The sequence below is a fragment of the Parasteatoda tepidariorum genome, chromosome 1 (genome assembly GCF_043381705.1).
Source record: "Parasteatoda tepidariorum isolate YZ-2023 chromosome 1, CAS_Ptep_4.0, whole genome shotgun sequence".
NCBI classification, from domain to species: domain Eukaryota; kingdom Metazoa; phylum Arthropoda; class Arachnida; order Araneae; family Theridiidae; genus Parasteatoda; species Parasteatoda tepidariorum.
The window spans coordinates 51,745,457-51,770,713 of record NC_092204.1 but is presented as its reverse complement, the minus strand read 5'-3'; the positions used below and the strand labels follow the sequence as shown (position 1 = coordinate 51,770,713).

Here is a 25,257-nt window from a genome sequence, read left to right as displayed (position 1 = left end):
TTAAAATAATACCAAATTATTTTTTTGCTTATAATTAGAAAGTCAGAAAAAAATATACACACCGAAGAGCCATCACATTATGACCACCCTGCTAATAACATGTAGGACCACCTTTAGCCCTCATAACTGCTAGCACCTGCCGTGGCATTGATTTCACAAGGTGCTGATAGGTAGTCTGAGATATCTGGTACCAAGCGCTCACCAACTGGTCCTGCAATTCCCTCGCATTGCGAGGGGTAGCGTGGCAGCACGAATTTGGTTTTCCAAGTAGGACTACAAAAGCTCTATTGGATTAAGGTCAGGTGAATGTTCCTCGACTATTCGACCCTTATGACATGGTGCATTATCCTGTTGGTAAACACCATCCCCTGCAGAAAAAACTGTTGCCATCAATGGGTGAACCTAATCTGTAACTATGTTCAAGTAGCTTACAGACGTCAGGGATTGTTCTATGGGGATTATGGGTCCTAATGTGCCCCATGAAAACATTGTTCCTGGGCGAGAAACCATGAAAATCGGGACGAGCCCAATGTTATCGATGGAGGGTGGTCATAATGTAATGGCTCTTCGGTGTATAAGGGATGTTAAGGATTAAGCGCGACTTCTCTCGTGGCATTTGTGATTTTAAAAAATAGACAATAACATGATAATTTAATGAAACTTTTAGAGGCTAAATACAAAAAGAACATTTAAAATAACGATAACTATAATATCTATAGTCTGGCAATTCAAACTCACTGAAATCAACAGTGAATGCTCATCACGTGATTGCCAGATAGTAACAAAACTACATTCGTAAAAAAATTAATATTTTTTATTTGATTCTGTCACATTGGATAATTACATCTCTTTAGTTAATGAATTCAGCGTTTAGTGCAATGTATACTTTATAGTTCATTGACCCGACCTGCAAACATTATCATTTCATTTCTGTTATCCATAATTGCAAATATGAAAGGGTGGTTTGCATTGAACACCACGGGAGGAATTAGACGCGTGGGTCTCACCGGTATTCTCATAACAATTGCTGTTGCAGCAGCTGCTTCACTTCCTTCTTCATTTACTTCAATAGCTGCTTTATGTATAACCTGGCTGACATATAGATCGGCGTCAGCAATACCTGTGAAATTGGCTTTCAAATCATCAAAAATATCAGCTGCTCCCAGAGCCTTAAAATCATCTGCCATGTCTCGTGAATATTCAACTTCGAATTTTGGAAGCGAAAGAATTACTTTTCGCTTATTAAGTTGCTTCCGTACGGAGGCTATTTTCTCATTCGTTAAATTCTCTTCCACAGCTGATAGTCCATCAAGCTCATTGGGTAGTAAAATCACCATACTTATGTTGTTGCCCTTGTATGGTAGCTCTATCACTTGTGCGTCATCAGTTGAGGCATAATTAAATTTATCTGTTAAATGCATGAAATGAACTTGCCTGAAAGAGAAAGCAGCTTGTTAGAGAACAACGGAAAAAGACCAAATGAAATTGACTAAACGGCGTAAATCAATTTTTGTGCTGGAAACAAATTTTAGAGAGAGTCCAATCATATTATCGTTCAAAGTATTTAAAACCTTATCATTGATCTAAGTTCAACCATATTATACATTGACATCATACCATAATACTTGAACTTCATTACTTGATACTGTGACTCAATTTCAACAGAAATATGGTTCAAATTAGCACCTTAATAAAATTGCAGTTAATTCCTCCTCATAATTTTACCATAAACTTAAAGTCAATAAGATTTACCTGGCTGGTTAGGATTTAACTAAACATCAAATAAGTTAATTATACTAAATTTCAAAATTTAAATGAAACTTATGTTTGGGAAAAGAAAGTTTCATCTAGGATTTTCAGCTGGGCAAGAATTTCAGTTATAAAGAGAAAATTTTATAATATGAATTGAAACATAGTTTTTTTAAGGTTAAGATTAAGATTTCAGTTTAAGATTTCTACTGAAAAGGTGAAAATTAAAGAAAAAAACAATGGGAAGCTAAAGATTTTCTTATTTTTTCTGACAAAAATGGAAAAAAATTGACAACAAATTGTCAAAAACATTCTTAAGTAATAGTTGCACAACCCCCTCCCCCTTTATGCAATCGAGTTAAAATTCGAAATAATCTGGAAAAAATAGATCGGAAGAAAGCAGAAAAAGACGCAGAATAAAAATGAATGGTGATATGGGTAATAAACAAGAAATATTTATCAATATACAAAAAAATAAATAAATAAAATGCAGTTAGATGCAAAACTAATTAAATTATTATTAAAATAGTTATTAGCAATCTTTAGAACGTAAAAGATTTATAGAAAAATAGTCTGGAAAGCCAATTATTCTAACATTTCAGAACCTTGATTAATCTTACTTGAAAAAAATCCAAATATTGAGTAGAATAATATTTCTGTACAGCATATTTGTGATAATTGGGAAGTTTATACTATATCTAATACCATAACAGTCTGTGGCATTATTTTGTTAAATCTTCACATATGAATATTGAATAATAACTTTGCTGCTTAAAATGGTAAATGAAACTTAGAAAACACGGGTTATTTTTTACCAACGAGAAATTATGTTAAGGATACTTATTGACTGATACCAATTGCGCAAGGTTTATTTTTTTTTAATTCAAAAAATTGCAACTGCTACTTATAAGATCTAAAGTAAATATTCATAAGTTTTTTTTTCCAATTTCAGATATTATGAATTCTCAATTCTATGAAATATGAAGTACTAGAATGCAGATTTAATCATATTCTTTAAACTATGCATGCTACTATGTTGATTTTACTTATTACGTTCTATTAATTTCAAAATAATTCATTTCCTATTTTATGAAAGGAAAAATATTATTCGATTGAAACTGAATCATGAATATTTTTAGAGCGTTTGATTACATCCTTTCAATTTTTTAAGCAAAAATTTTTTAAATATTTAAATTTCTTAAGGCCACTGATTAGAAAAATTACGCCGTTTGCATCTGATACATTCATAAGGATTGATAAGAATTGTCTTAAAACCAGTAAGTTTCTAAGGCAAATTAAAGTTTGCAAATAATGAGAGCTTCAAAATTGTTTTTGCTTTAAATCATTGCATACCTAAACAAAGCAATAGAAACCTCTGACTGTTTTGTAAAAACAGTTCCTGGGTTTCTGAACTGAACCCTGTTTAGAAGAGTATTAAGAAAATTACTGCACTTAACCCTGCGTTAAAGTTACATATCTGTGTTTCTTAAACTTGTCTTTAAATATTCGTATAATTTTTTCTTCACTGACTGAAAATTTTTCTTATTTTTCTGTTAATATAATTTGCAAGTAATTATGTCTCACGCATAATTTTAATTAAAACTATATCTAAAACCAAAATCAATTAAAGAATTTTTCGCATCAAATTTACATGTTTATTGTTTTCCCTTGCCTCGCTCCGAAAATTTATTTGCCTGACTATTATCTCAAATACGCAAAAAAAAATTTTTTTAATTTCCAATGAACTGCACAATCGGTCTTGCCGATGAGCAGACCTAGTGCGTTCTCCAGAGGTGGTATCCACTCTTTCAGGACCACCACAATGGGTGAGATACCGTTGGTCATGTTAATTTGGACGTCTAGTTTCTGCCACACTAGATGGCAGCACCGAGACTCTATTTAGATGCTAAAGTGCACTAGAAATTTTGCTGGAAATGCCGAAAGCCAATAATACGCAACATAACAGCAGAAATAAGATATAATAATAATAATAAACAAAAAAGAATGTATTTACTGTGCATTTGCCAGCACACCATTATTGTAAAAATCTTGTTCATTGGTAGCTGAGGTCTTGAATTGAGTTTGCCATGTTCCTTTGAAATAAACAGCATTCAGAAGAAGCATAGTAGCGTTTGGATCAAGTTGCTCAAGCAGTTTCTTTATTTTTCCGTGAGTCCTTTCCTCGACCCAGTGATTGACCTTTTCTATTACTATTTTGGAATCATCCTCCACGAAGTCAACTTCTTCTATAGGTGCGTGGAAAAGACTTTCCACTTCTTCCTTGAACGCCTTCTTCAAATGTAATCCATCTTGGATCAATATTTGATTGGCAATTTCCAGTATGTATGCGGAATTGTTAGTATTAGGAGGAGGGAGTTCTTCTTCTAAAAGATGATAAAACAAATTTGAAACTTCCTCAGAATTTAAGCCTGCCGCTTCGTAGCCCAATGCATGCCTAAGGACCTAAAAAAAGGAAAACCGAAATTACTTATTTATTTTTTGTATAATTTGGAAATAAAGTCAAAATGCTACCTTAATTTGTTTTCGCAAAACTCTGTGAATGAATACGTATGACTGAAAGAACACACTACATGCAATTATGAAAGAACTCAATATGCAACATTATACTCAATATTATTCCTAAACTTGTGAAGATGTTGCAGATTATTTCAACTATGCGTAAAACAATGATTTATTCCATTAATCGATTAATAAAGCAATTAGTGCTCGTATGAAAATAAAAATAAATTTTATATAATAGATTTTTATTGCTTTTATAGATTGTTGACTTTTCTGAAATTTTGCTGATTAATGCTTATTTTTCTCAAATTCACCACAATTTCACTTAACATGTTATTTTTAAACGTTCTCACATGTCAAAGATATTTTCAAAAATTTTGAAAATTGGTCTGTCTGCGAAACATTACTTTACTCTATTCCTAAAAAAAATTATTTTTAATACTTCATTGCAAAAAGATATTTTCTCAATAGCTTCTAAATGATCCAGTATTTCATCGAAAATTATAAAGCTGATTATTTTTAAATTCTTTAAAATTTCCCTTCAATGTTTCAATAAAATTTTCACTTGTTAAAGATAGTTTAAAACAATGTTCAAACAATTTTTGTGTTTTTCGTTACTTTAAATGTTTATTAGTTACAAGAAAAATGTTATAACTACCACCAAATTATTACAATGGCTGCTCTATCACTGAAATATTTTTTTCAAGACACTGAATTTAAATTTGAAAATACTCTGTTTACATTGCTTCTACGATTGATTGAAATAATGAATCGTTTAATTGGAGAGAAAAAAATCAATCAAGCAAAATTCGGGAAATTAAGTAGTTGAGCTCAAAAATAAGCTAAAATTTAGAAAATAAGCTCTTAAATGTTAAAAATTTAATTTGTTCAAAATTTGAATTAAGATATTTTGTTCACTAAATTTTCAAAAGGTTATGTTACTTATTAGCGTAAAAATATATAATTTAACGAAAGATTAGAAATATGAAAGTCTATAAAGACCAATTTTATAATAGTTGAATGTTGTCTATGACATGACGTGCAACATGTGCGGGTAATAGATTCGGAAATAAACCAATTGAAAGGGAATTTTCTCATTTATTTCTTTATTGCTCATAGACCGAGAAACTTATCTCTTTACAGCAGTTATTAAATTCCAAGTCAATAGGTGACACCATTTTAAACCTGAAATGATGAGGAGTTTTTTCTGTTTTTTTTTTTTCGCTATAGCGCTAATTGCTATAACTTTGCAGAAACTTTCATAAGCCACTTGCAGGTTGACTGAAGAAATGATAAGCGACTGCGAAGAGAAAAATCTGATGCAAATCAATGCTCGTACTCCAAGTTATTAGTTATTCCCAAGTTTTTTTTCTACAATAGAGTGTGCAATAGATAGAAAAATAAAAATTAGATTTTTTTAACACTGCATGAAAGCAACTTAAATGCAGGTGAAAAGGAAATATTCCAATTAAGCAATTTGTAGAAAATATACAATGTGTAGAAAAAATTCCAAGTCAATAGGTAAAACCATTTTAAACCTGCTATGATGAGTTTTTTCTCATTTTTTCCCTATAGAGCTAATTCTATACTTTGCAGAGAATTTCATAAGCCACATGCGGGATGACTGCAGGGATGATAAAGAACTGCGGAGAGTAAAATCTGATGCAAATTTAATGCTCGTCTTCCGAGTTATTAGCGAACATACAAGCCTCCATTTCCATTTTTATGGAAAAGTAATCGCAGTTCATGAAATAGAAATAGAATGTAGTGTTACTATTAAAATAATTCTTATAATCCAAGTAAAAATAATATTTCAAAATTTCGCTTGAAAAAGGTAATGTCTCTGTTAAATAATAACATACTGTAATGATAATATATAAACATAACTATCTCAGTGGTATACATTTTGCTCCGATCGATAATATTTTGCTCCCCAACAAGTCTAGGAATAAATTTTCTCGCCTTCCCCAAAACGATAATAAAAAATCGTAAGAAATTTTTAAATAATCATGACCCTTATTTACTTACTTCGATTGTATTATCTCTAGCACCATGGAAAAGCATTCCAAAAGCCATAGACAAGCTCAGTGGTGAAAAGAAGATGTTTTTAGTATATCCGTTCGCTAACTGTTTGTAAAGTTTGAGTGCTAAATGATTATTAGCTGCCGCTAGTTGTCCAACTTTCAATTTTAAATCGTGCTCATTCTCCTCTGCAAAACTGACTGTCACTTTAAGAATGAAGAACACCAAGAAGAATCCGCAAATCTTCAGCTTAAAAGACATCTTTTTGATTTGCTGTGAAATACAAGTGAAGAATCAATTTTAAAAAAAAATTTTAAACTCTTGCCAATTAAGTACAGAAATGGACATACAATAGTTTCGATTTTCAAAACAAGAACCTTCCTCTTTGTCTAAACACCAAACATAATTTTAAAAAAAAATAAAGCGATACTTTGCACATGTTTATCTCATTACTTTTCTAATACCATTTGGTGTTAAGACGCTGAGGAAAGTTCTAATCTGGAGCAATGGTTCCCAAAAGGTGTTCCGAGGAACCCTAAGGTTCCTTTAAAGGATCATAAAGGCTCCGAGGATTAGGACTTTTTTAAGCCAGTTATGAGCTTTGAAATTCTTAATTTCATTTATAGGTAATCAATAAATCCTTATTAATTTAATATTTTGATAATTTTTATGAAATAAAAATAAAATGCCACAGAAGAAACAAATAGCAATATTTTTTTTGAAAAAAAGAATATATTGAATAAATTATGAAAAAGGCATGCATATTATAGAAATCTGAATTAGTATTCCACATCGAACTATTTAGTACAAAATAAAATAACTAAAGTAAATGGTAAAGAAATATGCTCCCCTAATAACCATTTTCAAACATTTATGACAATTCTTTTTCCATTTTAAAACTTAATTGAAAGCTAAACTTTAAAAAGTCGGGTGACAAAAAATTCGATTTAAAGATTATAAAAAGATAAAAAATTGAAAATAATTAGATTTATGTTAAATATTTTTTAAATAGTTAGTTGCTATTCTTTAATTAATTTTTTCCATATTGCTAATGAAGATTGGGGTTCCGCCAAAAAAATTAAGACTATTTAGGGTTCCATAGCCGAGAAAACTTGTGAACCGCTGGTCTAGAGAACCGAAATTATTGTATGATCACATCTGTACTTGATTTGGGCTTAATTTATGATGTTGTTCAATTTAGTTTAGGTGGCATAAAAAAAGAAAATCCTATCCTTTTGGCTTTTGCTTACATTTAAGAGTATATTTAAAAATACAATACAGTTAAAAGTTTAAGTACATTTAAAAAGTAATTTTTTTCCTCTAATGAAATAAGAACATACATACGAGTTTTAGAAGCATTTCGATAAATAATCTTCGAAAAACATTTTATCAAGTTCCACGGATTGTTATTAGGCATTTGATAAGAATTTTATGAAAATTTTTTATACCTTCAGTTGATACCAGATTTTCTAAGTGATTGAAAAGAAAAGAAAGTGATTGAAGGGAAAGTTTCCTTAAATATTGTAGAATATTTCCTTATAAGATGCAGAAAAATAATATCTGTCAATTATTTCTTGACACATAAGGTTATTTTCAAATATATGACACCCCTTCCTTCCTATAAACTCCGTAGTGCAATAATGCTGAAAATTCGCAAAGTGTATCTCTGATGATTTCATTTAATCACATGATGTCTGAAAGATTATGCAATCTTGGTCAAGAAGTTTGGAGTTACAATTTCAGATCATAACGTTAAAACTGAATGATTACAAAGCATTTTCAACACTCTTAAAAAAATTTACTTAGGTCAATGTAAGTTGCCACCAGTGTTTTAATTCGAGATAGTTTTTTAAGTTAAATTTTTACTAAGTTTTAAAAGTACTTTTCAACGTTTATGGATACTTTCAGAAAATTAGACATCCGCTTACTCTCATGAATCAATTAAATCAAATTGTGCAATAAGGTAATTCTTTGCTTTATTTTTTAATTAAATCGATAGCTGGAAAACATTTTTTTTTTTGTTGCGTTTATATAAATACTTGATCTTGCCTAATTCGGGTGGGGGGATTTCAAATCGGAAATTAGTTCTACTCCTAAAACTACAATTATTTTTAGAGGGCATTTTTAGTTTATTTTCGTCGAAATGTACAAGTTTAAAATTAATATATGCATATGGTGCATGAGGCATAATATATAACATATGGTAACGTAAATGTTGCAACAAACTTCTAAATGAGTTAGAGCAGATAATCAAGATTCATTTCATAGGAACCCTTATCCAAAAATGTTGTCGTACGCGGCTAGGAGCGCTTCCCCATTATGGTTCGGTTAGAAGGATATGAAGAAAGAATTCATAATAGGAAAAACGCCCCTAGTGGCGTATGACATTTCCTAATGGATTTCAATGAAGTTTTAGTTCCTGATAATGTGCCAAACTCTTCTAGAAGTTTATTGCAAAGTTTATGCAACCTACTGTTATATATTAAGTTTTTAAACTTGTAAATTTCGCAAAAATAGACAAAAACTGTCCTTTAAAAATAAAATAAAAAACTGTAACTTGGTGAGAAAAATTGATAATAAATTTGAAATCAGTGATACGAAAATAATCTAAGATCTGTTTAAAAACTATTAAGGAGCAGAAAATAAAAAATGTTGTTTCCCTGTGTAATCGATTGGTTAATCGAATCCGACCACTTTTATCAGAATTTTTAAAAAATGCTAAAAACGCCTAAGGGATTAAATCTTTTTGAGAAGCGTTAATTGGCTTAAAGCAAACTTTGACTCGCAAACTCGTCACTTTTGAAATTCTAAAATTTACATTTTATTATTTATTTGCATGCATAAAATTGAAAAATATTTTCCTCAAGGATTATAAAATTACATTACGCGAGGTAAATTTCAAAACTACTTCGCAGTTTAGTTTGTAAGCGAAAGTTTAACTAACCTTTTTATAGGCTTTCCACAGACAGCCCACTAGCAGAGAAACAGTATGCAAAACCAAGTAACTATGAATTTTTTGTATTTATACGACTCCAAAATGTAATAACTAAAAAAAAGAAAAAATTCATTTATTAGTACGAACTAAGACATGCATTATTGCAAAATCTAACAGCCCATTTGGTATAATAGTTCCTTCCAAGGTTACTTCCTTTCCAAGGTTGCAATAAAGATGCAAGAAAGGAACCGGCTGAAATGAGGGTGTAAAATTATTATGATTAACGAGTAACTAAATTAATAATAAGAATATCATTTGAATATGCAACACGTGCTTGACATTGGAGTTCTAAACTATTATATGTATTACATAATGTAACAAAAATTCCCTTTATAAAAACAAAAATTTTAATTCTTAACTTGAATCAGCGAATCGTGTTAATAGAGATTATGCGAACAGAAATTTATTTTTAAAGGCAATAATTAATAGGCTTGTAATAAAATAACAAAGAAAAACTCAATGTAGTTCGTATGAAATTTTTGAAGAATTGGAGTATAATGATTTGGGTAAAAAACCTTTAACAATTTATAATACTGTCTCTAGGACGTTACGTGTGTTTAGGATGTTGCTCTTTGAGCCTATTTTTATGGAATTAAACAATTATAACAATTTAGCGCCTGGTAAAAAATGTGTTCAATATTTAAATTATTCTTCATGTTGTACCCGGTACGGAGAGCCTAAATCAGAGGGGAACTTCGGATCGACATCCTGCTACTCTGAAAGCAAAAGCGAAAGCAAACGATTTTTTGAATTGCATTCTATTCCCGAAACTTTACCTTCCTATAAAGCGTGTNAAAAAATTAGTCACCCATAGAGAAATCATAAAAAACATTATTTGATGACGTGTAACTACGCCACTGGATATGATAATTACCTGGATTTGGTTAACTCTTTCGCAACAAGTTTTTTTTTTACAGCAGAACAATTTCGGTAGCATAAACCATGAGTAGGGCAGCATTATGTACGGTAGTGCCATCTATGTTCAATGAATGAAAATAACTTCAAAAATATTGGCAGGACTGGTGGGAAAGTGTCCCATTAGACAGAGAAGCGTTTCTGTCCCAAAAGACTTTTTTGAAATTTGCTTGGGACGTATGTGTCCCGTTAGGTGCGAACCGGTTAAAAAGTGAGTAAACAAAGCTTTGTATGTACGTCGAATCCAGTTTAAGCCACTCACTGAGGATATGATTGCGGAATTCCACCATTCCACCAAATTGCGTGGATCCTGATTTCAGCGTTTTTCCTGTTGTTCCAACATGTCCCACAAATTTTCAATAGGGTTCAAGTCAGGTGATTTTGCAGGCCAGTTGAGATGTAATTAAGTGTTCTTAAAACCAGTCACATATTCTTCTAGCCCGATTAACTTTGCTGTTGTCATCTTGAAAAATAGGAACTTGACAGCATACTCTTAACTGAAAGGCAACACTTGATCATCCAGAATGTTCAAATAAACATGTTGGTGGCCACCTCAATGAGGGTCCTAATCCATGATAAGAAAAGTACTTTCAAAATATGACAGACCCACCTCCGGATTAAAGCTGTCCGTGAAAACAATTAGTATGAAATGCTTCATCTAGTCTTTGGTGCACTCGGCGAAGTGTGTCATTTGAATAAAGGCAAAAACGTGATTCGTCAGACTTTATTACATTCCGCCTATCAGCAAATGTCCACGTTCGGTGATTTCTAGCCCCTTGAAGTCGCGCAGCTTCATGTTCCTGTTCCTCTTACGAGGTGTTCAACTCCAAATTTTCATTGCCTCGTCGCTAACTTATAGGTTGGGATGGACCTTCATTCAATAACTGAAGCAATTCCTGTCAGATTTGGAAGCGAATTTGATTGAAAGTCATGAAACACGTCTCCGGTTCTTTTCATGCAGGAAGTTTTACCAACCACAATTCTGACGTCGTCTTTCGTGACCACGGGTATTGCACCTCTGCTTGCGGACACGTTGAACAGTCCGCATCGAAACACCAACAAATCCAGCAACTTCATTCACCGTATGACCATGGGCACGGTCAAACACAATCACCCCTTTTTTGCCCCTCTGTCACACCCTTACCCATACTTAAACAAAAATAAAACAGAAATATCTCACTGATGGCTACTTGCCTTTGATCACGCTGAGGAAGTGCATACGAAGTTGAGCACGTCACTTGACCACTGCTTCATCCAACGAAACCTAACTGTTTATCGGTGCTTGCGCACTAGGGTCAAAGAATATGTGAGTGATACCTATACATTCTTTACTAGGGTGACTAATATTTTGTCCCGTGAGATATAAAATGCTATAATTCAATAGACTAATAATTTTATCGAATATCTAGCACTTTTTAGCAAAGTATGAAATATTACTACCTATTTATTCCTTATATTGTTATGGTATAAAATGTCAAAGTTTCTACAAAGTTATAATAATTTTCGCATTTCATACTTGTGAAAGTATGAAAGATGATAATTATTGTAAAATGTGCCTAATCATTGCAAAAAATGACTGTAGGACTTTCATTAGTCTTTCTATAGAATACCTAGACAATAAGTAAAATATTAATCAATTCATATTTTGCCTGTATGCCATTAATCATTTTATAAAATACCAATCAGAGTATGAAATATTAAGGATTTCGTACTTATCCGGACAACTTTAGGCATTCTACACCGAAGAGCCATTACATTATGACCACCCTTCATCTATAACAATGGGCTCGCCTAGGTTTTCATGGTTTCTCGCCCAGGAACAATGTTTTCATGGGGTACATTAGGACCCATAATCCTCATAGAACAATCCCTGACGTCTGTAAGCTACTTGAATATAGTTACAGACCAGGTTCCCCCATTCATGGCAACAGTTTTTCCTGGGGGGGGGATGGTGTTTACCAACAGGCTAATGCACCATGTCATAAGGGTCGAATCGTCATGGATTGGTTCGAGGAACATTCCAGTGACTTACCTCCAAATTCAGTTTCTTGGCCTTCCAAATCACTTGACCTTAATCCAATAGAGCATTTGTAGTCCTACTTGGAGAACCAAATTCGTGCTGCCACGCTACCCCCTCGCAATGTGAGGGAATTGCAGGACCAGCTGGTGAGTGCTTGATACCAGATACCTCAGACTACCTATCAGCACCTTGTGGAATCAATGCCACGGCCGTTGCTAGCAGTTTTGAGGTCCTATGGTGGTCCTACAAGTTATTAGCAAGGTGGTCATAATGTAATGGCTCTTCGGTGTATATAAGGATTAGACATGAGCCGTTTTGGGTCAGGGCATAGAGCACTCGCCTTCCAATGAGGTGCTCCAGGTTCGAATCCGAATCCCAGGATGGCTGATCGATACGAATTCCGCATCCGGCTCGCACTAACCACAATGACGCAAGTATCCTCAATAGTGGAAGGATCATGGGTTTCTTTAAGTATTTTTTTTACTTTCTTTAAGCATTCCTTAAGTATTTCTTGAGAAATATAAAAAACGCATTGGTATAAAAGTGTTTCCTTTATTTTGTCTACCCCCTGTATAAAATTTTACTTAAAGTATACATAGTTTTACCTAAAAAGTATTATTTAACTAGAGTTTTGGAAATAATAACCATATAGTAGTATATTTAAGGGACAACCATCTGCACCTTTTAGTATTGTGACCTTGCCCTTCTTTATTCTTAAACGCTGTGGAAAGTGAATCTACTGTTTCATGTTCGGTAGTGTTCTGGAAAAAGTATTTAAAATTGGAATACAAACTAGATCAAAGTAGTTAAAAAAACATTTTCGTAACTTCTGATTCAGAGAGTTAATGATTTATGTTAAAAGTTATTGATATTTTTAAAGACTTCATTTCTGTTGCTTAATTATGGTAATCTAAAAAAACATATTAAGACTGCTAAAGCCACTCACACGCCTTAAGTTAAAAAAAATATTATAATTTATATTTTAATTTTTTGTTGAAAATGCCTTAAGCACTTATTAATTGATTTATTTGTCGATAATACATGTTGGTTAATGTGATTGAAAAAATATATGTTACCTATCTAAACTATTATTTCAAAAAAAATGAACAGAAGGAACACTATACCGCCATGTGCCGTACAATTCAAAATCAACGTCAAGTGCTTTACGATTGATTGCAATAAACGTGGCTTGACAACTATTTTCCTTATATTGCTAATGCTATCTATGAATGCTGAAATAGAATTTCAAAAAAATTAATGAAACAAAATTTATTTATGAAAAAAAAAATTGCAGTATTTAGCTTAGCATACAAAGATGCCAAATATATAAAAATCTTTATCATTAATTTTCTGTCTCTTATGTTGATTTTTCAATTGCACGGCTGTTTCTTTTAAGTTTGTTTTAATATTTTCCTCGCTTTATCTCTTTTTTTTTAAATTAAAGATACACTATGGTAAGTTGTCAAAGAAAAAATACAGCGGTTCTCATAACTTTATTACTTCATTCACACTTTAGTAGGTGCCATAAAGTTAGATATTTTGTTTTATTTAAATTTTAAAATCTATTTACATGACCTGCAAACAATATGATATGTGTATCATCGTCGACAATTTGGAACATAAACGGATGATTAGCTTTAAAAACAGTCGGTTCACCGGGTGCTGCAGCTCCTGGATGCACAGAAATACTAGTTGCAGCAGCAGCCTGACAACCAAACTCATCGACACTTATAGTTGACTTGTGTATAACTTCGCTGAGATAGATGTTACTATCGACATTTGCCATGCCAGAAAAATCTGCTTTGCTAACATCAAAAGCTTCCGCTGCACCAAGACTTTTAATACTTTCTGATATTTCTTGGGAAAAGTCGACTTTGAACTTTGGCAATGACACATTTACTTGTAGACCTCCAAGTTTCTTTTGAATCTTCATGACTGCTTGCACATTAAGTTTTTTTTGCAAAGATTGCAAACCATTGCCGTTGAGCGGTAGTATGAAAAGCATGCTAATTGCATTTCCGTCAAATGGTATTTTCAGAAATTGTGCATCGTCAGTGGATGTATACAGGAAATAGTTCGTGCGATGCATGAATTCGACGTTTCTAAAATACAAACATAAAATATTATTAAACAGTAAATACTTTGATATCATAAATAAGGAGCTAAGTAAAAAAAATTTCTCAGAACTATTTTAGAGATATTGACTAAATTAACTAAGTTTATTCATTCATTATGGATTTTTCGCACTTTCACGTTAGTTTCCGTACATAAGATTGAATCAACTGCGCATGTTCGCGTTCATTTTAGATGCTACGTATCTTTGCGTTATGTTGGCATGATTTACGCTAAAAAGACAAAACTACAAGCATACCGTTTATAGCTGTTAATTGTTGTTTTCTATTTAAGCCTACCTTCGAACTAAAAACAAGGACATGGAATGTGAATTTGAAGAAATGTATTGATGAAATGTAGAAATGAATCGTGTGATCGTACGACTATTGGTTCATTCAATAAAAAACAAAATTATTTTATTAGTTTTTGTTTAATATTATAGTTGTCCAATTGCACTAGTTCCGTAAAACTACTAGTTCCAACTCTACTAGTTCCTATAGTGCACTCTATAGTGCCTATAGTTCTCTATAGTGCACTAGTTCCATCTCTAAATTCTTCAAAATCTATAATCTACCAAATTTTCTTCTCATAATCACAGTTTTACGCAGAGCAAAGCATCTTGAATAGTATGCCACAGCTTTAAGGAAATAGTCTACGGCCATTGTAAATGCTTGTTTCGATTTTGTGGTCAAGGTTAAACTGATATTCCACTACGTTAGCATTTTCAACTTACATATTTCTGCGAAATCTCTTATTTATCACTTACGTAAGTTTGATATTGTTTGAAGGGCGCATGCGCAATCACTTGAAATCTTACGTACGAGAGCGTATGGAAGCTAACGTAAATTTGTGAAATCTCCCTATTGTTACTCTTTTTTGTAACCTTACTAAATCACTGTATTTTTGGTGTATTAGCGAAGTTTTAGTTTGAATTCGATATTGATTTCATCTCTCCGAAATTTATGTTGAACAACGTTGAAGGCACGCTTGTTTTTTCAAGTTAACAAGTTAACACCAAATCGGATTTTCATAGAGGATTTCTAGGGTTTATGAAATCTCTTCACACCGAAAATGCAAACATGTTACACCATGATTGCTCACCTTTACACCATATGTTAATTATTTTGGCCTCTGAAAACTCTAATGTTGAAATGTTTTGATTTCGTCAGTAATTGCTCGTAATTGATAACGATTTTGCAATTGTTTGTGGTTGACCTCAACGCTGCTTTCCATTTACAGAAGCTTAAGTTCGCCATTAAGCCGACCGGCCTGTGTAGGGGTTAGGGAACTGCCCTTGCATCAGAAAGGTTCTGGGTTCGAATCCCGGGCGAGGCATGAATGTTCTTTCCTTCTCTGTACAATCTGTTCTTACTGTGGGAGCAAACGTTGGCCCACCTAATATGGTGCCTCTGAAAGAGTGGCAAGCAAATTTGCCCTTCAGGTGCCCTTCAGCATTTATTTACTGTTTGACTGCTCTGCTTGCTCACTTTTCTGACTGATCGACGAGATCTCCCGAGACCTTTGTTAGTAGCTATTTATAGCAGTTAAAAAATGCGCTGTGGCTACCCTTTACTTGGGCGCAATAAGTTCAGTCGGCAAATTGTTGATACAAAAAACGACTTATAAATTTAAGGCAAATATAGAACAGATAGCACAAAATAGAGAAAGACAGTACAAAGTTGGGGACTAACCGAATCGCAGATCTACCATACCCTCTGTAGCGTGACGGTAACAGGTTTGAATCTTGTTGCAACTCTGGATGTATTTTTGTGATGTCATTTTACTTGTCATTGTTCTTCAAATTTTCGAGGGTTTATAAGCCATATTTGTAAAGGGCACTCAAGCTAGTATATACAAGTATAACAAAAAATAAGTATAATATACAAAATTACAGAAGCCTTCCTGAACCAGCGGTGGCTCGAATCCCACCGTAACCCTCGATATGTTTTATGTGATACCCTTCTCTAAATTATTTTATCTTTCTTTCTACTTGATAGAGATTTATAAGCCTAAATTGAGCAAATAAGCCTAAAAAAGTATGTAATTTCAATAAAGCAAAAGCCTCTAAGTTCCTATTACAAATCACTATCTCTCGGGAAGTACTGGATCGGAGATTGATCATGCTCTTGCTCAGGTCAAAATTACGATCTGTGGATGACTGGATGATGCGTCAATGTGTCCTCCCTGTAAAATGGGAGGTGAAGTATGCATGTTGTCCCCGGATCTTCCTCAGGGATGTTTCCCAGACCGCAGCCAATACCCCATTGTGAAACTCTTGAGCTACGTAACAGTACCGTACCGTACCATGCCGTACAAAATTACACGGGCCTCCCTGCCAGAGCAATATCACTAGCCAAACGCTCTCTAGCTCGGAAGTAGCAAGTTCAAATCCTGTCGTATGTTCTTCGTGCTATCCATCTCTGTATAGTACTATCTGTCTTTCTACTTGATAACACATAAGCTAAAAGACTTAGCCGTTCTTGTGTAACTGCGCACACAAGCCTTCATGTATGCAGACCAGTAAATAAGCAAAATTACATACGGTGAGATTCGAGACTGCTACCTCCGCACTCTACAACGTTAGGCTGAACGACAATATCGCTCGATCACAGAGGCTAGTAATATCAGATTAGTAACTTTACATTACTTTCTAGTATTACTTCTTAATTGGTTCCCTTTTTATGCCTGAATGGTAATATGACGAAAAGAAATTCTTACTCCAACCGCAAATTTCGTGATTGAATCATAACTATTGTATTTATTTATTTTTTTAACTTATTAAGCAAATTGCCAAGCTGACTTACACAGTGTCGCTTTCTAAGCCGTCGTTAAAGAACTTATCTTCTGCTGTGTCCTTAGGATCAAACGGAGCGTTCCAGTTAGCTTGAAAATATACCGCATTTAACAGAAGCATGACTAATTGAGGATTGATGTTATTCATATCAATCAGCTGTTCGATTTTTCCATCTGTGCTTTCAGCAACCCAGTTATTGACATCCGTTACAATCTTTGCTTTGTCGTGAAAGTCGACTTGCATGATGGAAGTTTGAAGATGGGTTTCGACGATGTATTTGTAAGTATCTTTTAAATTGAATTTTTCTTTTGTTAATATTTTATTTGCGACATGCAATGTATATCCATCTTCTGTTGGCCGCACTGATTTTAAGAGTTTTTTTAAAGAGGGTAGGACCAGAGAATCTTCTATTGTAGCTGTATCATAACCAAGCGTAGACCGCAGTCCCTAAAATGCAAAGGAAAGCCTTTTTAATGGATGTTATATTCATAGTATTTAATTCCAGAGATCACTAACCATATACTAAGAGAAATTTCTTCAAAAATAAATTTGTTTTGGACTTTAAAATTAGGGTAATTTTAGAATTTATAAAATTTTGTTTTCAAATAAGTTAATTGCACCTCAAATTTTGATTGCGTCTTTCACAAAATAAAAATAATCATATCTAAAATAATAAATTTTTCTTTATTTTATGACAAACAGATTGTACCTCAAAACGTCTAAAAAAAGTCTTCTTTGTTAAAAATAAAAAATAATTGTTATTTAAAGTAGTTACGAATTAAAATGTTTTTCTATTTCTCTGGACAAGTGTTTGCTTTTCTGACAAAAAGTGTTTTTCTGACAAAACGATTGTACTTTAAAATCTGAAAAAATGATTTTTTAACGCATCCAGTTTCGGGTCAATCCAAAGTAACTAACAAATCAGCTCTTCTTCAGTAAGAACTCACCATAAAATGAACTCACTATCCTCTATTTACGCTTCTATTTTCATATTTTATAATCTGGCAAACATATTACGAAACTATTTTAAATCATTTTTAAAGATTCCGGTAAATGTTAGTACATTTAAATTCTCTACTCGCTTTATATATTACATTCTGTGTTTTATTCTGCATTTTCTTGAATTTTTTTTAACATGTTTTATTTTGCAATTTTTTTTCATTATGTTTTATTTTCGTTTAAATTTTTTTGGGGGTGCTCATCACACTATTGTATTGATACATTTTTCTTTGACTATATCAATATAATATTAGAAAGCACTCTTTTTTGCGGGTATCGTAAGAGCTGATGAAGAGATCATATATCTTTTCCTTATTTTGTTTTTCAGCTTTTTATTTTTGTTTTTCAGCTTTTTATTTTTGTTTTTCAGCTTTTTATTTTTGTTTTAAATTTTAAATATTTTATTAACAATTTTTTTTTCTTTTAAGAAATATATGCTTTTTTTCCATGTCTTCATCTATTCTTCCATATCTTTTTCCTTCCACTAATGCGGCATAGATGGGGTTTGAACAAAAACTAAATCATTGTTTTCAAGTTCATCATTGAGGAGTATTATTTTTTTGTCAAATATGAGTTAAGATTTTGTTTCTATAAATTTTTTCTCCATAAAATTGTCTATAAATTTAAAACAATTAGAACTTACGTATTTTGGTAATACCCATAGTTTAGATTCGTAAGCTTTTTTTATTTTTTGACATAACACTGCGATGCTTTTGAATTTTGAAAATGCGACTGATCTCTTGAAGCTTACAGAGATTACATATGCAATGAGCCACACAATAAAAGGACCACTCTAAATAACTTTTGATCTAATGATCGATCTCAATGGTCAATATTAATGGTTTGAGGATGCATCCTCAAACTTTGAAAAAAAATCATATTTTTAAAATTCTCTAGAACTATTCGACCGATTTCGATCAAATCTCGTAGTTTGCCATTTAAAAAGGCACTCTTCAAAATGATGGTACGTTTTTTGCGTCTGCTTTCGTAACTAAATATCGTCTACACTAGTTAATTAGCCGACTTGAAGTCACCCTCTCAAACTATTAAAATTGAGTCCTAAAATGTGAAGAACCAATCATTAGATAAAATCATTTGATTTTTTTTTTAATTTTGCGCACTGTACACAAGATACAATAATGATCATTATAATAATTGATATTTTCTAATGTTAACTGTACAAAAGTGTCTCGTTAATAAACTTTGCCCTAAATGGAAAAAAAGCAAATTGAATATTCAAAATATTTCACCGATTTCAATACACTTACCTCAGACGTACTTCCTCTGGCTCCATGATAGACTGTTCCTAATGCCAATCCCAAACTAAGGGGACAAAAGCATATGCTTTCATCACTTCCTTCACTCAATCTTTTATAAAGTTTCAAAGCAAATTCGTTATTAGCAAGCACTATTTTCTTCAGGGAGGATTTAAGAAAAGTAGGACATTCTTTCCCCATGATGAAGACTGAATATATTGAAATTACTACCAGGAAATAGCCGGTGAATTTATTGATCAAACCAAGCATTTTCGAAGATAATCTAAAAAAAGTATAATTAAATTTTATTTTATATTATAAATTATTGTTTAAATAAATTTGCCACAATCAAAACAAGCCGCAATGGAGCCTTTTTGAAGTAAAAAAGTTCTCTTATGTGATTGAAAGAAATTATACTAGCTAACAATCGTCCAACCCCGGTCGGTTTGCGAAGCAAGCAAACTTGCTATAAAGTTAGATCAGTTTATCTTGCTATTAAGTTAGATCAGTTAGATCAGTTTGAATTTTGCATAATTGGAAAGTAAATTGCAGAAGCTGCTTGAAAAGTAAAATAATTGCAAGATTTTTTTTTCCTTCTCATAAGTGAACATCGTAAAACTGCATGTTTCATCATTGGAACCTGCATTCTTCTTCGTAAATTTTCATTAACATATGTTTCAAATAAAATTTATTCACTAAATAATACATATACCATCCGGTTTTATTACCATTATTCCTGCTTTTGTTTATTTCTGTTACTCAATATATTTTAATAGAGAGCCCATATTTTACCGCAGTGCCATTTTCTACTCAAAAGTACAAAAATACGATGGCTTGCCGAAATTAATTATTTGTTAGCATTATTATTAAAAATGGATTGAAGTTAAAAAAAAACATGTAGCTTAGATAATAATACTGATTTCAAATTCTACAATTTTCAGTCAAAAAATTTCTATAGTTTTTAATTGAGATCATATCACAATCTCGTATGTTTTAAAAACGTATCTTGCCACTTCAATTAGAATTCTTGGGGGGGGGGGAATTTTTTATGACCGCCGTTGAGCAGCCAACCCGATTTTCGGGTTTACGACTACTAATGCTCAACTCCGTAGCCTTGTAATTTTGAACCCAATCCCGAAGACAGGAAAACTACTGGATCAGTTCCCCCAGAGGTATTGATTTGTTATGAGAACATAGAGGACGTTGTGACCCGGCAGATTTAACGTGCATCAGTCACTATTTACTGCACGGATACAATTGCAAGAATATTTTTAGTATTTCTTATGGTTTAAGATTTTTATGCCTTTTTTTAAAAGTTTTGAATTGCACCCGAAATTTTTTTCAAGTAAAAAAATAATTAAATAGATAATAGTTTCAGTATATAAATAGCGTTTTTTTATTTTTTAAGCGTTTTTTTTCTTTTTGGTAAATGTATTTTTCTTACGGAGTTTCTTAAAGAATTTTCTAGATATCTTCGTAGTATTTCGTTTTAATTTTCAAATTAAGTAGGACTTAGCGTCCTTCCGAACATTTTCAATCCTGTAAGGAATTTGAAGATTTCGTTAACTACTTCTAAAATTGAAGTAAACAGTGGACAATACTTACATTTAGTGATAGCAAAACAGGAAAAACTGGAAAATTGCTGCAGACTGAGAAACCCTCGCCGTTCCCACTTACCGACGATGTAAGTTTTAGAATATGTATTAATACACTAAATGCTGCTGTTAGATTTTCCGGATTCTTAAATTTTGTCTTGTTAAAATTTTTACATTTGCTTCACTTTTAATTGATTTATCTAGATCATCATAAAAATATTCTTTTTTGAAACGTTACTTTAAGTCGCTAAGACAGTTTCTCACAATTAAGCTAATAACTCTTGAAATGAATGTTAGAAACTCAACTAAACATAAGAAATAATAGAGATGTCCAAGATAGAGGCTTAACTATATCACTGATTGGGAAAAATCAATCATCGTTTCCACCATTTCTATCGGATGATTCATATCCCATCCCAATGGAAACTTATTCCCAGGGCACCTGTACCTATCAATGATCAATCTATAACTGATTGATCATTGATAGATATTGCCAGTGGGCAGATAAGTGAAGTGCCGTCAGTTTAGACTTAACTATATAGTGGGGAAAATGTCCTTGCTGTTGCCATCACCGACCACTCTAGTTTTGGATCTCTCAGAGTCAGGTTGTATTATAACCACGCTCTGAACGTCTTCATATCAGCGATATGACGGGGAGGTATGCGGTGAACTGAAAGGCTCGACGACTGATGAAACCTGCTTAGAGTAAACCAGGAATTGTACTAAAATGTATGATAGGGGCCGATATAGCCTAATTGGTAGGGCACTGGGCCCATGTCCAAGAGGTTCGATCTCCACTGGCCAAAGACTCCCCGTGTAGTGTATGGTGACTGATGCATGTTACTTCTACCGAGTCACAAAGTCCTCCATGCTCCCATGACAAATCTTACCTCTGGGCGTACTGATCCAAAAGTTTCCTTGTCTTCTGGATTGATTCAAAATTACAAGACTATAGAGTTGAACATTAGCAGTCGTAAACCCAAAAATTGGGTCGGCTGTTCAACGACAGTTATAAAGAAAATGTATGATTCCAAAGAGGTTATTTGATGACGAGATTGAATTCTACGAAAAACTCATTAGAGAGAATAATTCAACATCCAGTGGCAATGAGTTTTTTCTCAAAACCTTTATAGAAGGAAGGAAAGAGTGAGGTCACTGTCTTAGAAACAACCATGCCTGTTGAGACTAAAAGGTCGCCTACACCGATAATCCAGAGGAAGTCAGTGACTGCACTGATCTCCGATCAACAGAAAAAGAAAAATTGGAAAAAGGATCGTGTCAACACGGCGCCGCAAAATGATTCAGAGACAGATGGCCAAGACCACCCGCCTAGAGAAAAAGACAGTTCCCGCACACCAGACGGAAACCACAACCCTAGAACCGATGGAGTAAGCAGACGCACCTGAAGCCGAAGCGACGGAGGAGACTCCGGATACCAACTACACTCCAGATAGTATCCAACAACCCACCTGCAGGATCTTGAAAATCCTCATCCGTTAATAGGATAGACTTCAGAATCCCGGATTTGGGAGAAAATTCTCACCAACAACGGTTTCACACCGCTGAAAATCATCCAGCTAAGGAAGAGATCCGGCCAGGAGTTTAGGCTCCTCCCCTTCTTCCTGTTTATCCTATCAAGCAACAACTCCCATCTACGAATCTACAATATTTCTCAGATTATTGATATTCCAGTTAAGATTTAACGCTTCAAAGGAGGCCGATACCAGATACAGTGCTATCGTTGCCAGAAATTTGGGCGTACACAAAGATCCTTGTGCAGCAGAGCTTACGCTCACAAAGTACGCGAGAAGAAATCACTGGTACGAATGTATGAAATGTCTAGATATACCACCAACTTGCATTAACTGCCAAGCATGCACCCAGCATGGTTACAGTGAACGCCCAAAAATAAAATGACAACAAAAGAACCCATAACACATGAATACTGTCAACTCAACCACCAGACTACTACATATATTTAAAGAAATGCAGGAATTACTTCTGAACGAGGAGTTTGTTAAACTTCTCCAATCCCTATTTCCCGGATCCAGAAAGCTATAGAAAAGGGAGATACTCCAATCATGTTGTCATCACCACAAGACAAGCACAAGTTGGGGCGTTTTTTTCATCATCATTGCCATTAGTCACAGTCACCCAAGGGCTAACAGAACAGAAGAAAGAGTGAGATTCCCACTATAGCGAACAGGTACTCTGTTACCCTTTGTCTCGTCTGGTCCAGAGCTGTTGCCTGCAGTTGGAACTAGTGCATCGGTTCTTAGCATCAACATGTCATGCTGATGACAACAATTAGCGTTTATGATTTAAAACAAAGTTTTTTTATGAGAATTAATAATACCTGTGTTTCCTGCGAAAGTATCAACGAATCTTCACCATTTTTTGTAAACTTACAAATAAATACATGGTTTTAAGACTACTCATATAAAAAATTGTACAAAACAAATTGTTTGCATATTTAGCACAGTGTATTAAATGCAGGATGTCTACTAAATGATTAACTATTTTTGAACATAAATAAGAAAAACATGGTTTGAGGTTTAAAAAAATGCACTGCTTACTGCATTGTTATTAGAAATAAATTTTAAAAAATGCATAGTATTAAAAATAGCTTCCAAATTTCACCACTGGGAGGATCTGGTGGCTAAAAAACTAAACAGGCTCTGGTTAGTAAAAAAAATTTCTTTGAAGCAATAATATGCTATAGTTTCAACAAAATCTGCACATACGTGGGACAATGTCTTACTCGAAATGGACTAGCGTGCATTATAAACGTAAAGTTTTATGTTCGTAAAAGTTTGGGGGAGTTTATTGGTACACCTCGTCTTTCAAGTGTACCCACAGAACGAAATCACAAGTATTCAAATCCGGTAAAAAGGGAAGAAAGCAACGATTGGTTGAATACAAGTAGACTGTCTGTATTCTTACAGCAGGTTGCCGCCAGCGCCACCTAATATTAAAATTTTGAACTATTTCCATCACTATGTATTTTTCAATTTATTTCTTTTCTCTTAACAAAGCAGAAAAATGAGCATTTTCATCTCGAACCATGTTTTTTTTATTATTATTAATATTATTATTATTTACGTTCAAAATGGGTCAGTCATTTAGTGGCTACCCTGTATGAGTGATAAATGAAATGTGTTAACTTAATAATACCGTAATTTAAAAGCATCATTGAGCTAGAGTATTAGTTCTCATGTATTTTAATTAGCACATATATTAGTGTCATTTTATTACTTAGCGTATAATTTACATAAAGTATGCCTATAAATACTATAATATCACGCATCAGTTTCTGTCGCTTTCAGTATGCCTGCCATTAAAACAAAGCGTCTTCTGTGTGATTACTTAAAACATAATTTTGATACATGAATTTGTTCCCTTAAAATAATTGCCCATTTTGTAAACAGCTGCTAAACATCCATCGCCTAGTGACGTGGCGTGCTCAACTTCAATTTCTTATTCATATTTTCTCAGTGCCTTTTTTAGAATTAATCTTAATATTATGTGTTAGTAGCAGTTATACAAAGAATAAGGAAGTAAACAAAAAGTTTAAACAAAACAAAACCCAAGCAAAAACATTCTTTAATACGAATTGCGAAATTGAATCCATTATGAACCCCGCACAAAAACAAATCACTAAATTTCTGAAATACTTTTTCGGCTATAATAATACTTCTTGAAAAAAAAATTTCAGGAACTATAAACAATAGAAGTCAGTCCACTTCGCTGTGATAAAGTTAAAAAAGTAATGTGAACAAAATGGATACACATATAGAATGTAAAATTACTTCAATTTCTAAATTTGTCATTTAATTTTACCAAAACCATTAGAATTATTAGAGTAGACAAAGTCTGCTACTTTTTTTTAAAAAAAAAATGCATTTAAAATGTTAATTAAGATAAAAATTGTAGGAGTTAATGAAAAACACTTCTACAAGAAAATGCTATCGAATGAAAAACACTTCTATAAGAAAATGCTATCGAAAATTTTGCAAGTCTCATTCCATCAGATGTGCGATAATGATTATGTTCTGAATTTTTCGCATCTGAGGTAATATTTCAAATAAGTAAAGTTGATATTATGTAAAGTTGATATTAAAACTATTTTAATTCAGACTCATATAACTGAGATAAGTAATTCCTCTTCTTCAATTAACAATTCGGATATTTATCTCTTAATTTGATATCTCAAAAGACTAACAAAGTAAATTTATTACATACCCTTTAGTTCTACGTACAAACATATATCAGAATATATT

At 33.0% G+C, this 25,257-nt stretch overlaps 1 protein-coding gene across 1 annotated transcript; it reads right to left on the bottom strand.

Moving 5' to 3' along the window:
* Window positions 1–796: 796 nt before the first annotated feature.
* LOC139426462 (uncharacterized) lies at window positions 797–25,257 on the bottom strand. Its single transcript, XM_071185465.1, has 9 exons — window positions 25,220–25,257; window positions 19,395–19,665; window positions 17,138–17,574; window positions 13,780–14,323; window positions 11,173–11,330; window positions 9,236–9,296; window positions 6,298–6,564; window positions 3,764–4,212; window positions 797–1,434 (listed from the first exon to the last, which is right to left on the bottom strand). The coding sequence occupies exons 1-9, from the start codon at window positions 25,240–25,242 to the stop codon at window positions 888–890; spliced, it is 2,757 nt and encodes a 918-aa protein (XP_071041566.1). The 5' UTR covers window positions 25,243–25,257; the 3' UTR covers window positions 797–887.